This window comes from Sebastes fasciatus, chromosome 20 (assembly GCF_043250625.1).
Source record: "Sebastes fasciatus isolate fSebFas1 chromosome 20, fSebFas1.pri, whole genome shotgun sequence".
Taxonomy (NCBI): domain Eukaryota; kingdom Metazoa; phylum Chordata; class Actinopteri; order Perciformes; family Sebastidae; genus Sebastes; species Sebastes fasciatus.
In genome coordinates, this window is record NC_133814.1 from 11,077,543 (window position 1) to 11,094,871 (window position 17,329).

At 45.4% G+C, this 17,329-nt stretch overlaps 1 protein-coding gene across 13 annotated transcripts in view; it reads right to left on the reverse strand.

Annotated features, from left to right (window-relative positions):
- raraa (retinoic acid receptor, alpha a) overlaps nt 1-17,329 on the reverse strand; it is a 171,184-nt gene that overhangs the window by 12,231 nt on the left and 141,624 nt on the right. For all 13 annotated transcript variants that reach the window (XM_074620977.1, XM_074620976.1, XM_074620973.1 and 10 more), the window contains one exon: nt 5,212-5,360. In XM_074620977.1, the coding sequence (XP_074477078.1) occupies nt 5,212-5,360 (149 nt within the window). The remainder of the gene's footprint in view (nt 1-5,211; nt 5,361-17,329) is intronic.

Consider the following 17,329-nt stretch of genomic DNA (forward strand, 5'->3'; position numbering starts at 1 on the left):
TGACACGTAGGCAGACTTTGCTTCCGGCTTGTATAGGATGTGTTTCAATCCTCAGAGGGAGGGGGTCACGTCATGTAACCTTTGTCCAGATTTCATCAAGGAATCACATCTGCTTTTCAAGCGGTTGTCGCGTAAAATAGGTCTTAAAAGATGGGTTAAAAAAATCACAATCAAAGTCTCTTCTATCTTTTAACGCACCATTTCCTGCCTACAAATAGAAGATGTGGTTCCTCCAGATACCTACAAACTCCTCTGCTGCCTGAACAAACAACAAAGCAGAGAGAACAGGGGCTCATAGTTTGACGTTAATTCTAGGCGCTGATGCTGAGGGATAAGTCCGCGCTCATTGTGTGTGCCTGTGCGTGCGTGTATCACGTCCCCTTTGATCCGACGGTGGCCCATCCCTGACCCCGGTGTCACAGGGGATTGACCCGCTCACTCCTCGCACCACGAGGCTCAGGTGCCCCCTCGCGGCACCTCCCGATTGGCTGCCGCTGCCGGCTCGCGGGCCAGTCGATTGTTCCTCCCCCTCCCCCTCCCCTCCTTCTTTTAGGAGTCATTGCTTCCTGCGGCCCTTAAGCCTCTTTTTGTATCACCGCTTAATCCACCCGGCGACAAGAGCCCTCAGCGGGCCTGTCAGCCACCCTGCAGCGTTCAAGAGGAGATGAGAGCGGCGAGAAGAGCGAGAGGGAGGGAGGGATGGAAAAAGAAGAGCGAAACGTTGACGGCACACACATGATTGCATGTGCCATGTGCTCCTCAATTGCTGTCTACCTGGTGTGCGTTATGAGCCCTCGCGCATTTATGACTGTGTCAGCGCCTTCCACTTTGCATGCGTGTGAGGAAATGCTTTATTAAAGAGCGTAGCGGGGGGGAAGTCTGGGGTTGGCGAGTTCACAGGGAAGCACAGGAATCCTCTCTTACGTGACTTTCACACTGTGCCCAGATTAAGAGTGCGTTCCCAGCCTCCCACTGCGTCCGTGCATGTGTGTAAATGCGTGTGTGTGCCACTATTACGAAGCCGGCAGCCCACACATTAGTAAAGACGGATGCTCGGTAAGAGGGCTGAAAAACGCAGCAAATAGGGGACATTCTCGCTGGAAGCGGCGGTTGGGGATTTTTGGAAAATATGGTCGCTTCCCTCCCTTCGCAGCGGATACCTGGAGGAGCGATGGCCCGCTGCGCGCTGCCGTGCCTCCAAGACAAAAACATAAACATGAGGGGGTGGGCATGCATATTTAATGTTTAAGTGTTAATATCTGGAGGGGGGAAAAGGAGTGCAACGGCGGTGCGTGTGCGCGGGCGGTAGAACTTAAACAACAAACGAACGAGCTGTCTCCAAGTCGCAGAGCTCGACATCCCCCTCCTGTTTCCTCTGTTCGCCGCAGCCCCCAGGAAATGCCTTTGTAGTTTGGCGTGCCGCAGCAGAGTCGGCGCTGCTAACCCTCGACTTACCCCGGTCTCTGATGAGACAACCATATACGTTCACATGCCTGTAGTGTTGAATTATTGAGCGTGCTATGCCAAGTCATCTCCTCTGAAGTCGGAGATATGGAGAAGGCATCCTGAATTTTTCAAATTAGCACTGCGGCTGTTGAGTGGGCAGGCGGCCGGCTCAGGGACGGGGGGACTAGCGGCTGACGCTAGCTGCTGAACTTTAATATATATATTCATAGTTTTAGCCAACATTCCTAACGATTATGTTATTAATAACCAGCTGAATTGTTGTGTTCTTTAGTGGCGGCGATATGATGAAATGAATCCTAGATTGAAGTTCATTGCTGTGTTTTGACGTTCCAGGGTTCAGATAGCGTGTCAATTACTTCTGAATTAAGTTGTCATTGCTCCAAAATAATATGCACTGCACAATATGTGCTGACTGATAAAACAACAGCTATATCCCCGATGTACAATAGCCTCAGAAAATCTAATTTCTGAGCTGTCAGAGAGAACAACACTGTGACCACTAAGGAGAAACATCTAATTACTCAAGTTTACAGCTTGTCTATTGTTCGCCCTCCTGCTATGTTTATCACCGTTAACAGAGTTCTTACACACCATTAGCGAGTGTCACACTGTGGTGTGTTTAATATGTTTTAAAATTAAATGCCTCCTTTGTCTATGATAGACCTTTGCTGAAGAGACGAGTTTGCATCAACGTAGCTGACCGTTTAAAAACTGCACAACCGCTGCCTCTGCTTGAGGCGACATGAGCTGTGTTTCATACTTCTATATTGGTCTAACAACCACACAGACTGCGGCTGTGATTTAGCCTCATTATCTCACTTATTACCCTACTTAATCAGATGCTATTAGACAATGGGGAGCACTGTTAAGGGGACACAATAAAAGCACTTTGGGGTTTGGAATGGCCGCGGAGTTGCCGCACACCTTTTGAAATGTTAAAGTCAATGCTTTTTAATTAGGGTTGTCAAATTGAACGCGTTAACGCAAATTTTACAGTTACAGCGGGCTCAGTTTTAAAGCTAGAGTTAAGATACTGGCATCATATGAAACCTAAGGAATCCATTGGTAACCACCATGTCATACTAGCTTGACGTGAAGGAGGCTAAATAACGCTCCAAACTTGCGCTAAAATTTGATTTCCAATAATAAATATATACATACATTTTCATAATTCAAGCATATTTGCTCACTCCCATATTGATAAGAGTATTAAATACTTGACATATCTCCCTTTAAGGTACATTTTGAACAGATACAAATGTGCGATTTATCGCGATCAACTAATCAGCCAATCATTTTAATCGATTGACAGCCCTATTTTTAATACATGGAAGCACCTGGAAACAAAACGCTGCACATTCAAACCTGCAAGGTTTCCCAGGGGTCACATCTCCCGTCTGTGCTAAACAGTTTAGAAACACTAAATCGGTAACTGTTAAGAAACACTAGTTTAGAAACAACAATTATGAAACCTGATTACATTAGAAAAATCCGGTGCATCACACTACACATTATCTCGACAAGGGCAACTACGCACCATCTTCTTTCTTTTCCTCCTTCTCTCTCTCACACACACACTCATGATTTGTCTAGTCTCACCAGTCAAGAATAGATTTCCACTAACCTGTATCAAATATGAGTAATAGATTTGATAGGATATGTGATAAGTAGAGGTGGAGGAAAAAATCAATACAGCATAGTATTGCGATATTTTGCATGGCAATATTCTATCGATACACAGACGTCAAGTATCAGTCTTATATTATATAAACAATTAACCTCTTAACAATCCGATGGCCGCTATCCAGTCTTTCAGAGGTTGTAGTGAGCTCAGTCTTAAAGCTAGAGTGAAGAAACGTGGCATCATATCAAACTAGAAAAACCTAAGGAATCGATTTATACAAATCATGTCATGTAGCTTGTCGGGAAGAATGCGAAATAACGCTCCAAATTTGAGTTAAATTTTGGCGAGGAAACCATTCTCAAAGGGGCCCCATGACCTCTGACCTCAAGATATGTGACAAAAAGCAGAATTTGCAGTTGAAAAAAAGGTAATAAATCACAATATGTCTTATCGCAATACTCAAAATGTATCCTAATAATATCATATCGTGGGGCCTTTGTTGATTCCCACCCCTAATGAGAAGTAAATAACATAGTTTGATATAAATTGACTTCAGTCTAAGTATGTCCATATACGTATAAAATGTGTCAAACCTAATAACCGATATTTTAAAACTTTAAATCTAGAAAATCAATCTGCTGATATTTTAGGTATCCACGTGGAGCAGCACAGCCAGCAGCAGTTTGGTCGCCCCCCTATAAAACAGCTCAGGGGTCAGCCTTTAACTTACTTTGTTAACTTTTTATAAGTCGCGTTTGGGGAGCAGGTTGAGTTTCATGGAGCTCTTGTGTTAAAGGGTTAAGTGTTTGTATGTATGAACGCTTGCCTTCCTGTGCCCTCGTCATTCATGTTCCCCCTCCCCCCCCTCTGCGCTCTGGTGCGCTGACCGTCTTTCTTTTGGTGTCAATGAGTTCAGCCGTGGCCCCTGTACCCCGACCGCCTAATCTGCTGCCCCTTCAACCATCCCCACTCCTCTCTTTCTAGCTGCTCATGCCTCCCAGAGCACTTCCACTATCTCACTCCCTGCAGTTTCTCCCATCTTTGTATCATTTTGTCTGCATTTCTACATTCCTGCCCTCCCTTACCGTTTCTTTTTTTTTCTTTCTTTTACTGCCTTCAGTATGGCTTTTTCCGCTCTGCTCTACCCCCTTCCTTCCTTCCGCAGCACATATGGCAACACATACAGACCACAGTATTGGCTGCACAGTCGATAAGTCAAAGGGCCTAGCAGACACCTGTCACCAACAGCACAACCCCGGTCTGCCTTCATCAAACCACTCCCTACCTCCCTCCTCTTGCTACAACACAGGGCCGTTGTTACGAGAAGGAGGTTTCACATGCTCCTGTTTGGGTTAAGACTCTTACAACTTTGGAAATCCTGAAATTCAAGAATGCCCTGATCGCCGAGCGAAAGAAAACCAAGCTGGTTGGTGAAATGTTGACAATGTGGATTTATAAGGTTTGCACCTGGCAGTGAGATTACATTAGATTCCACAGATCCCTCCTCCTCCTTCTCCTCATCTCTATCCTCCTCTTGAGCTTACACAACCCTGGCTCTGCGCCTTGGGAAAAGCGAGATAAAGAGAGTCTGTGTGCTGCTCATGCTCGGAGAAGAACATGTATGCATGCACGCAGCGGCTATCAACTGATAACGGAGCAGATGGGGGCTATAAGTCCTCTCCAGCACCTGTATAACATGGCTGTATTGATAACAGACGGCCGATGTGGACACGTCAGCACTGCTGATACGAGTAAAACTGCATGGCCGACAAAGTTCCACATACTGTACGTGATTAGACCTTATATACGTTATCTTGTTTTACAAAGGGCGCAGATATAGGTGGCAGTTTTTAAGAGGTTATTGCATATTGTCTAGGTCATACTGATGATTAGACAGCTCAATAAAGCAGTAAATGATTAATTTCCCACATTAAATTCCGGCATTAAACATTGAAAAACCCCAAAAGGATGTGAAATTCTCGAAATGACTTATCATTTTCATCATCTCAGCTCAGCCTGTAGTGAATTTCCCCCCCCCCCCTACAAATCACATGAAGGTTACAAGATTGACGAAACGTCTTGCTTGCTCGGCAGATTCAGAGGACGGCCGGGAGTCTCACCTTGCAGCCCTCGCAGGCGCTGACACCATAGTGGTACCCTGAGGACTTGTCCTGGCACACAAAGCAGGGCTTGTAGACGCGGGGCGGCGGGGGAGGCGAGGGCGGGCTTGGCACTATCTCCTCTGAGCTGGTACTCTGGGTCTCTATCGCTGTGGAGAGGAAGAAGAGTGGGGGGGTTAGTAGTGAACACTATCAGATGGAGCGCTGACAGACAGGCGGCATTAATCGATATCGGTGGGACAAACAGAAAAATCTCATGTGTACACACTCACACAGATCTTAAACAACCTCCAGTCCAGACTGATACACTGCCGCTGACAACATCCGATACGAATCACCAGAAGGGGAACTTACTCACTTTCTAACAATGTGTTTTAAAGAAGAAAAAAAGAAGTGCAAGGACAACTTCTTGATCGGGCATTTTCAGATCCGCCATAGGAAAGACTCTACAAAAATATCTTCAAAGAACAAACACTCTCACACACACACACACACACACACACACACACACACACAGATCATCAAAGCACCAACGAAACCAGCCTCTGCAGAGAATTCTTATTTATTTACTGCTGAAATTATGGCAAGAAGCTGCTTTGCCAGCAGGGTTCAAAGACAGGTTTTTCTCCTCTGATTCACCGCATTGTGCTTTTTATGTATTTTTAAAATTGTGCAGTCTTTTTAAGCATGGATGCTTGAAAATATTAAAAGGATAAAACATACACTGAGCAACAAATACTGCAGACAAGGCTGAGCATACTTCTCGCTAATCGTTGTAACTTGTTTACCCCCACAACCAAACATTCCCTCTTATTCAATATCAACCCAGTAAACAGACAGAGGCTGAGTACGCTCCGTCCTCATCCAATAAGCACTAATATGACAAACCAAACAACATGTGAGGAGCTCTTTGCGGGGCCAGACTCCCGTATATTTTGTGTGCTTGCTTGCACATAGTAAACAAAAGCAGTCCAGGATTGTTAGGGAAGTAACCTGCTGTTGCCTTCATGTAATATGTATTGGACTTTGACCTCAATATCCTGTGTGTTGCAAAACACGGCTCTTTAATCAAGTATAAAAACACACATTCACAGCAGAGGCCTGCACCCTGTGGCCTATGGCTGACTAAATAAGTGGATAATCTCTGTTTGCAAATGGAGCCTCTTTGTGCTAGCATGTGTGTTCTACTTGGAACAAGCTCTTTATACCGATACCATTGTGATGCCTGAGTTTTGATAGCCAAAGACTGTATATATACTATGTATATACTGTTATACTGTGTTTTTTTTCATTTAAAGAGGACCTATTATGCTTATTTTCATGTGCATACATGTGTTTTGGGTTTCTGCTAGAACATGTTTACATGCTTTAATGTTCAAAAAAACACTTTATTATTCTCATACCAGCTGTGTTGCAGCACCTCTTTTCACCCTCTGTTTCATCTCCTGCCCCCACTTTCCAAAAAAGCCCAGTTTGCTCTGATTGGTCAGCTGGCCCACTCTGTTGTGATTGGTCAACCAAATCAAACTCTTCGGACTCCGCTCCAGCTCCGCCCTCACTAGCTTTGTTTGAGGGCTTGCCAAACTAGCCACTATGCAGGTATTAAGCAAATGTGTTACTTGGTGATATCACCACGTTACGGAAGAAAAGGCGAGACTTCAAGCAAGGTGTTTCAGACAGTTTAAGAGCAATGTTTCTGCTCCCTTTGGAGTGGACTTTGTAACTTTGCAGACCTTTTTTCATGTACAAAAAACTATATAACACACTAAAGGAAAGTGAAAAAGCACAAAAGCAGAATAGGTCCTCTTTAAGAAAATAAGATACACTTGAAATCAGTGGTGGTGGCCTCAACACACACAGCCATTCAAGAGCTTTGACTAGTTACAGTGCAAAACCAGTGGTCTGAATCCTTGTGGTTCCATCAATAATATACAGCTACACTGTGTGCATCTTCGCAGCCCCGTTGCTCTACCCGGCATCATCAGCTCAACAGAGGAGGGACTGGGGAGGTTGACAAGCAGCTCAGGAGCCGCCTGCAGCTCAGTGTGTAAATAAGCCATCTATATTTAACAGATTGGGCTGGTTCAGCAGGCCCGTAGTACAGCTGGGAACACACTCCGCGTCCCGACACAACACACACAACTCTAATCGCGCTGCACATTGGGCAATATAAAAGCAAGGGTGAAGTTTTTCTACCTCTCTTTCTCTGTCTCTCACACACACACACACACTTTCCTATCCTTTTATAGTGTCTGGTCTCAGCTTGCCAATCTCCATGCACATGCAGCAGATGGTGCAGGGGAAGATTACATTCAGAACAACCAAAATAAACCAACCTGATGCCCAGATATGTTCAAGGCTTCCTGGAAAAAATAACAGACAGAAAGCACGGTACAACAAAATCCGGCCAGCGTGTTATCTCTGCCGTCGAGAAAACACGCAGCATATCCAAGTGGGTTTCAAGTGACGGGTGACAGTTAAGCTAACAGCAATAAAACTCGCATTGCAACACCTAACGGTGACACCCAATCAGGCCGGCGATATTAAGACATTTCATTTATGAGGCCCAGATGTCATATGTCACTTTGACACCGGCAGCAACGACCTTTTTCAAGGTCTTGGTGTAAATGGGTCAATAATATGGGTTATGGGGAGGGGGAGTTTGGACCTCAGCCTGGAGTCAGACACTATACTTATTTACTTCCAAAAGCTTTTTTCCCACCTAATTGAACAGAGATGTTTTTGTGAAGACTTAGGAAAATGTATTTGCAATATCAGGGGAAATGGGAAGAAGAAGAAGAGATGATGGAGGGTGATGAGGGGAGGAAAGAAGGGTGGCACAAAGACGTGGAAGAGACTGAGAACTATGATGTGTTTGAGCAATAAACGAAGACAAATATACAAAACAGATGAAGTGATAAAAAAAATGGTACACACACAGGGAGTGAAAGCTTTTGGAAACATCTACATTACGCCCACAAACACACACACACACACACACAGCTGTCAGGATTTGACTTAATGTTGAACTAACTTGTGTGAAGCAAGAGTGTGAACTATTGATTTCAGAGGAAAAGAAGTGCACATAAACAGGAATTATACTATTTTCCAGGAAGGAGAGTTATGCATATAGCAGTAGGAAGACACACTTTGTTTTGCTGTTGTTGACGATGGAAAATGGGAGGTGGTTTAGAGCAAAGGAGGGGACAAATTCAGTCGCAAAGTGAGCTGGGAAAGTGAGTCAGGCCCCCAGGAAGAGTCTCCAGGAAGAGCGCCGGGCGTTGAAGCAAATTTTCAGTGGCCAAACGGTGGAATAACAACTTCCGTGTCCGTCACGTCATGTCATTGGGCCCAAAATGACTTTTTCCCATAGACTTCCATTGGGAAAGAGACATCTGTAACTTTTTTTGACGTAAATCAAGTTCCCAGTACGAACACTTGAATAGTCCTTATTTAAATCATTAGGTCTTAAAGTTGTAAAATGCACTGATAGCCGGATCCAGAGTTATTTCCCTTCCTCCGTTCATGTGAATGAGCAACAGTCCGAGGCTGGAGCGAGGGCTGGGAGGCGGGGTTAAAGGAAACGCTACTGCGCCTGCTCTATGGGCCCAATGGATGCTGAAGATCGGCAGATGATCCGGGTACTTTATCACTCGGCAGTCGAGCCATTTGGGCTTCATGCGCCCCTGAGCAACTCTCATAGGAATGAACGGGAGCCCCGCCTCCAACGCTGTATCCAGTTTTCTTTATACATCCACGGGGTGAGTGTGAGAAGGACGGGGAGAAAGTCCGTCCTTTTTCACTGGTGTCATTACGGGCCATCTGTGCCCATGCCAGTGGGCCACGCTCACGTCAAACAAATGAAACATAAATAGAGCAGCCCCTTACGTAACATGGCATATTTTCTCATTAGCAAAATAACCATTCACAGTTTTCCTGCGCCTCTTCTGCCTCTCTTGATGCGGACTGATTACGGCCCCGCGTTATTAGTGCGACCGCGAAGCCATTCATCCAAACTGCCTTCAGTAGGAGCGCGTAGACAAACAGATGTGCCACCCACCCAAACAGTAACACATAAACATGAAAATTACATCCATGCCTACATTTACACAGCAGGCTAAGGGCTTTCCTAGAGCCATTTATCGGTCCGACACACACACATAAACACACGCACAGAATGCGCGCTCTTAATGAGAGCACCCATGGAAATCTGGGACACAAGGACGAGAGTCTGTGAGGGGGCTGGCGACTGTAATTAAATACAATGGCTGGCTTCTGGAGCCTTGTCAAACTGAGGCATGGAGCAAAACAATGGCGGGCCTGTGGACGGAGAGGCAGAGGGGCTCGGCGGAGAGGACAGAGCTACTTAGCCCTTCAGCAGGCATTATTCAACGCCAGCCTCGCATCCAAGCTCTGATCAACACCAACTATCATACAAGCCTGCCTATTGTGTGCGATCCACGAAATCATACGCACAAACACTGGAAGGACTGACTCACGCTCGCCTGGAGAGCTTCCTTCGATATCCTTGCAACATATTAACACTGGAAATGTGTGCGTCTGGCAAGGTTTCCAGGCCCCTCCAGAGCTTGCAATGTCACCACGGTAACTAATACTTGGAGCTACAGCTTGAATATCATTCCTTTAGCCAAGAGAGGGAAACATGAATAGACAATAACGTGCCGCTTTGCTTAAGGGTACAGGAACACCGCAACACTGGAAACATGTTTTAAATGAAAAACAGTAAGGAGTTTTTACTGATAAGGAATCTATTGTGCTCTGGCGAGGAGGTGAAACACACATCACACGGTCCGCATGGTCACCGCAATTGTTGTTTACCAGACCACAAGGCTGGATTCAAGCCTACAGCCTGGCATGTGGTCCGACCAGTCCCAGAGGCGGAGAAGAAACAGCACCAGGTGTCACCAGCGGAAACAAACCTGACACTGGAGGAGGAGGAGGAGGAGGAGGAGGAGGAGGAGGAGGAGGAGGAGGAGGAGGAGGAGGAGGAGGAGGAGGAGGTTGTGTCTGTCTCACATGTGATCACTGGCTGAAAACTAGCCTCTCTTTTAAAGTAATGGTATAAAATATAATTTCTTAGGGGTGTTCGTTTTCATCTACAACATCGATGTATCGAGTTATATTCTTACGATCCAACTACATCGATAGGTACTCAGCAAGTTGTCCTTCACGGGGGACGTATATATCGATCTAAAATCGATTTACAAGGTAAATAATTTATTGTATCGATGCTAAGAATTTGGACCTTGTATTTAAACACGACAAACCTTATATGGACATGTGTTTTTTAGCACTTTTAATAATGAAGAAATGTTAAATGTTACTCTGGTTAACCCTGTGTATGATGTCATCGACATGCGCCAGCAGCGCCAATCTCAGAAAGACGACAACAAAAAGAAGCATGGCCGATGGCGAGGAAAAGCCAGACGAGCGAGAGATTTTCAAGCCGCGTTTGAGGTCCAGCGTGTGGAAACATTTTGGCTTCTGCAAAAAAGGGCAATGTCCTTGATAAATCGCTCGCTGTTTGCAGAATATGCAAAGGCCAGATAAAATACAACGGCAACACGACCAATCTTTCCACGCATCTACTGAGAAGCCATGCACTTCATTTGTTGTTAAATATTATTGTTCTACCTTTTGCTTTGAAAATTAGAACAGCATCAGCAGGTTAAACCACTGTTCATTTAACTTGAATAGAAGTTGGTTTATTTAATTTTTTGATAAATATTGCACTGCCTTGTATCTTGAGAACTGAAACAGCGGGCCCTGAAGTTGCACTTTTTTACTATTTTCACATAAAAGGTGTATGTATTTTCCATTAATCGTTGTATTCACTTGTTTATATCCATAATTAATTGATCCCTGATCCCCTTACAAGAAAAACTTTGAGGAATCCTGACCTGCACTGTCCAGTATCCAGCTATTTATTTCACACTGATTGACTTTTTGGCAAGAAAAAAAAGTGATTTCGTATCGCTCTAGATGAGCCAAATATCGTCCTTGAATGGTATCGGAACCATGGAAAGTGATACGTATCGTATCGTTAAAACCCCTATTTTTTATTCATCATTTCTAATTCTGAATTTTGTCAGTTATTGGTCTAAACAATGTGCGAGTGGGCCATGAATTATCAACATACTTCTCTCATAAAACCCATTCAGAATGACCAATGTGTCAAAGCGCCTGGGTTTAATTTACTGAGATCTCTCCGTTGATATTCACATTCACAGATGAGTATTATAAACACTCGGCGTGTGCGCATGCAAGTGTGCAGTGCGAGCGCGTGCGGCCCCTTAGATATCTTAATAGCTTAATGTGGCGCGGCGTTCCCGAACTCAGAAGCCAAAGCACCGGTGATTTAATTAAGTTCAAGTGTGAGTGGTCTGTAATGCCCGCTCTTCAGGTCCACTTTGCATACATCATGAGCCACAAGTGCACTTAGAGAGAAGCCGCGCCCTCCGCAGCCACATCCTCAGTAAGCAATTACAGCGTGGCCGAAACTTAAACGGACAAATATGCACAAGACCGAAATGAAATCTATTCTGATGATGAACTGGCCTGAGCTGTAATGGTGACATAAGATAGCCTGGCTAACATCAGCACTTCAAAGGCATCAAGACCACAGACCAAGAGACACACACACACACAAGCCCACCGGCTATTATCAAGCCCCCAGACTCCGTTGTCTCGGCCCGGTGCTGCCGAGCGGTTCTCGAGGTTCAGCTCTGGGTTAGTCCTCTGAGATTTGATTACCTTCATCCCCACTGGTTACCGGGCCCAGCTGTGAAGCATATTAATGAGATTTCACCATCATTAGGGGGAAGCTAACTACATTAGCGGGCTGGCTGCTTGGCTGGCTGGATTGTGGTAAAGAGAAGCGGAGAAAATGAAGGAGGAAGAGAGGGAGGGCTTTGACGGGGTCTTCCACTTTGTTGAATCCTACTCTGTCATGGACCATTGTGTCCTCTGGCTTCTATTAGGTTATTTGGACACACACACACACATGCTGGCCATGTGTAAGAGACAGGGGAGAACATATTTAGGTCCATTTCCATGCAGTGAGTGCGCTGGAGAGGAGACACCACACCAGACCACCGTGCCACAGGCTGCCGCATTAAGTCGCACTTTGAAGTCTGCTTAAAATAATGAAGTGGGATGGCCAGTGGGACCGCCTCGGGGACAGAGACCACCTCGCAAAAACCCTGGGAGTTGTAGGCCAATGTATCATGCTTGTCCATAAAAACGACTGGCAGCAACTTAAGAGCTTTTTATGTGCAGCGAAACAGACCTAAAAGTGAGCGGAGAGGAGCATCGCTCATGCATTAGTGCTCGACTCTTTATGCTAAATATTCAGACGTTATTTTTGGTCGGGAAATTGGGTGTGCAGCAGGGGGAAAAAAACGACGCACATGCGGGAATGCTTTGTCAGCACTCTTCAATTACTGGAGGGGGAAATGGGACTATTTCCTTGCTTACGGGGAAATCCTGCCATTCTCTCGCAAAGCGTCACAACAGCTCTCCGCCGAAAAAATGGATGGGGGCTCCGTTCGCCCGCCTCCACACTGATTACTGACAGCGAAAAGCCACGCACGCCATCTGAATATGAGCCGCGCCATCGCGCGCTTAGCAGGCACGCACAGGGGCGACAGCTGTGAGGAGAGCGACGGCGGGGTGTGTGTGTTTGTGTTCAAACACAAGAGTGTGAACAGTTATTGGAGGGGAGAGGGGGAGGAACCTGGCGGCGGGGCAGACAGGCATAAGTGAAAACACACACACAGAAGAGGAAGGAGAGCCAGTGGAGGTTACCATGGGGCAGGAGAGCAGACAGCGAGCCTCACGCCTCCCGTATCCACTGTAACTGAATCCAGCCTTTTCCCATCCCCCCCGTCTCCCGCCGCTTTCCACCTTCACCCCCCTCTTATCCATACCTGTCCCACTTACTGAGTCTGACATTCTCATCTTCCCAGGAGGTCCTCTTTCAGGTCTTGCATCCATCAAGATGCTCATCATTACAGCTCCAGCCAGCAAAAGGCCTTCAAATCTGACAGTATCCAACACGGGAATATCTGAACAAATCGATTAATTACGGTATTTAATAGCCTTATAGATAATTATTCTTCTGAATTTTGTTATGCTAACAGTCCATTTATCACTACTCCCACTCATATCATGCATGTTATGATGCTATGTGTGTTTCAGGGAGGACGAGTTAGGAGGATTACCGAGGATCCTCCCGCCCCGGTTAAGCTGCAGCATGTCTAGCTTGCAGTCTGCCTTCTCAGTGTGGAGAGAGAGAGTGCATGGAGATACAGGGCACTGTCACGAATAATGAGTCTCCAAAAATAATAGGAACATACTTGCACTGTTACGCAATAACACAATTTTAGGGAAAAAAAAAAATCAAGGTCTGACATGATCTACGGTTTCTAATAGTCCTAATATATTTGTTTTAATTCATACGTCTGAGAACATGACGCTCGTAGTGTAAAGGAGGGAAGGGCATGGATCAAACTGAGAGCTTAATCTGATTCTAATACAATTTTCTGCAGCGCATGACACATCACTTCCACTTAGGAGGGGTATGTTGTGGTCCACATTTCAGAGAAAATGACAGCCTGCTGTTTTGCAACCATTGCAGATATTCAAGTTTTTGCAGAGCGAGCAGAAATTGATGTGACAGCTTTGAGTTCTTACGCAGTACGTTTGAAGGCTACACTAGTGGCTCCAAGACCCAAAAAATGTTGATGGATGGTGCTCCAAATTGGGGCCAAATAACTCCCCCCCATACCATGTAGAGTGTTACGGCAAGAAAAACACATATACGTGAGTGATAGATGAGCGTCCGAGCAGAGGCCGAAGGGCAAAGCGGTGCAAGAGCGAGGAGTCTTTCTTGGCTGTTATGACGATCCCTCTTCGACACCAGGAAACGGTGGGGCAGAAAGTAGGGGGGAAACACCAGGCTGTGTTTAGCAGGGGTAATTTATGGCGTCTTTACATGTTGGTGAGGTGGGGAGGAGTTGGGTGTGTGTGTGTCTGTCTTTGTATATGCAAATATGTGACACTAAATGTATGTATTTAAAATGTGCATGCTCGTGCAAACAAGTGCGTCTGCCTGCCTCGCATACCTGAGCGCACGCTGCGAGATATGTATGCATGTGCGTGACAGCCTGTGCGTGTGAACGTCAGCATGTTCCCGTCTAAGCCGGGGCCTGTTTTTTATCAGCCCGGCGGCCCCCGCCATGTTCCAGAGCCCCCTTCTCCAGGGGCCCAAGATAACTTCCCTCTCCACGCTGCCAGGCCTCTGAAATAACAACACACCAGGTTTTCCTATCACCGCTGCCCCGGCAAATGGAGGCGGAACTGAGAACATGTGTGGACAAACTAGGGCGCGGGGGGGAGGGGAGGGGCAGCGAGGGGATGGAGCAGATGGCAAAGGTGAGGTCTGCGGGGGTTTAGACTTTTAGCAGCAACTTCATGTGCTGCTGCTGCAGCCACATGCTAGCCTTTGGCACAGTTTATTACGAGTCTCTTAACAAATACAGAATGCATACAAACCACAACTAAATTCCGTAACTACTATAGCACTCTCAATGGATCTATTTATGTAAAAAAACATCTGAAGATGGCTATCTTGCCAGAGAGAAACACAAGTTCCCTGGCAACAGCGCACCCTCGCAACCCCGAGTAACACGGTGTAACTCTACCCAGCAGCTGTCTATGCCTGCTGACTGACAGTGGGACTATGTGAGCTGGCACTTGCCCCGGGGGTGACTGGAGATATTTGGCATGAGCTGATGGTGTGGGACACGGTGGTGGGCACAAGGGGGCCTGTGTCGGCCAGAGGATGCCAGCATGTGGACGGGCACAGCGGGTGTCGTGATAGGGGTGAGGGCACAGACACTAAAAAAACATGATATCCAATATAAGAGTGTGTGAAAATGTGGGATTTACTAAGGATTCTGGTGTACTTTTTTTGTGCTGATATATTACAAATGTGTGTGTGCATGTGTGTGTGTGTGTGTGTGTTTTTGGGGGGAAGCCCAAAAAGCTTCATCCCTGCAATGATCTAAAGGCAGATTTGAACTGAACGGGAGAATCAGATCTGTGATTAGCGAGCCTTTTCTGTGGCTAATCCTCGTGACGGGTCCAGGCAGTGTTTTCCCACACTGGATCTGCCATTGAGCATGAATTTATGTTTTGCGGGCTGATCACACGCATGCAGCAGCTGTACACTATCAGCTGAGCGACATCACTGACCCACATTAGGAGACAGAGGGGAGGGCAAGCGAGCCGGGGAGGGGGAGCAGAAAGAGGCACGATAAAGATAGGAGAGGAGGAGGAGAGGGCATGTGAGGAGAAAAAAAGGAGACAAACATTTCCCGAAATAAAAGCTGTGCACATAGGACACCCTCTGCAGAGCGAGAACCACAGCGTCACCTCCCTTTGTCAACTCTCAAAGTGAATTAATAAACCCTTCCAGGGGTGACTTACAGCTGTGATACCTCATGGCACATAATTCAAGATCAAGGTCGCCATTGGATCATAACATGCACACACACACGAGTGAAACCACAGCCTGGTCTTTAATGTTACCGCTCTGACGGTGAAAATGGCTTCATGAAACATTAAGCCTCTCTTTTACAGAGTGCCTGCATCGGTTAATTATAGAATTGTGCGTGAGTGGATGACTGTGTGCGTGCCTTTTTTTTCCCCCTTCTGCGATAACAAACTGCACTCATGCATACTAGGAGTCAAGAGGGTGGCAAAGCAACACTAAACGTGGGCCTACTCAATCCAGAAACTCACAACAAAAGCCTTTAAGGTTCACATTTTAGTCGTCTGGTTGATGCTTTTTTCTCACAGCCAAATAAGCTTCTATTCCCTCTATTCACGTAAGATAAAGGTCAACGACACTACAAGCAACCAGTAAGAAGAAATCCAACGGTCAGAGGCCTGAATATATTCATGTGACCTTGAAGTACTCACAAAGTGCAGGAAAAGATACTAAAATGGTCAAAGAAGAGAGGTTGTATGTCTTTTAAGAACATTGTAGTTGAAAGATTTGTGCAGATATGATTGAATTAGATGGAGATCATGAATACATGCCGTTAAAAATAATCACAAATACTGCAAAATGTATTTCATTAGGGCTCGGACGATACATCTATATCTCCTGATTCGATACTATCACGATAATTGGGTGCCGATTCAATATGTGTTGCGATTTTTAAGTATTGCCATTCGATATTAGGATTTTTTGTTAACTTTTTTAACACTGGACCATAGGAAAAGTTGAATCATACAACTCTAGGGACTTTTACTCTGGAAAATATCTAAATTAATACAATAAAAATGTTTGATTTTCAGCATGTATGTAGTCAGAGATGTCCTTGAAGTCAAATATATCAGTTATTGTCAGACATTATTTATTACATTATTTTTCCAGCAACCCAAAAATCAAAGAATTTGACCTCACAAAATGTGTTAATTTTAAGGGACATGTAATGTTTGATACTTCTGGTGAATACAATCCAATCAATCTTATTTCCATATATGTATTTTGTATTTTCAGTTCCCTTTGTTAACACCTTATTTTGAAAACCAGACGTAGTTAAGCGTGTACTTCCGCTAAAGTCGTCAACTAAGTCCGTCTCTAGCTCTCCCGTCAGCTCCGTTTTTTTATACATCCATGGTCAGCTCCATCGGGACCGTTTAACTGTATTTAACATAAATGTCAGTATATGGGTGCTCTACAGTTGTAGCGTCGACAAATTTGACCACAGAGATGAGAGTGACGGCTGGCTTGACCGCACTTTACCGCAATACGAAAACGTTTCCTGTCTATGACAGAGTTAGCATGCAGCTTTAGCCGTGATGTTTAGCTCTGCTTTTCCTGACAATGTGTGAAACCCAAAGAGTTTCCATACTTTACTGTATGTGTAGTGTTTACCACTACTTTCTCGACTCGCTGCGGCCGGCTGCAGTTTGTTTTGGTTGACGGATACGGAACGGATATGACGTCACGCTACTCAGACTACAACAATAAAAGCGGTAACTTCCTTCTACCTCTTCATAAACTCAAATGAAGCATCGATTC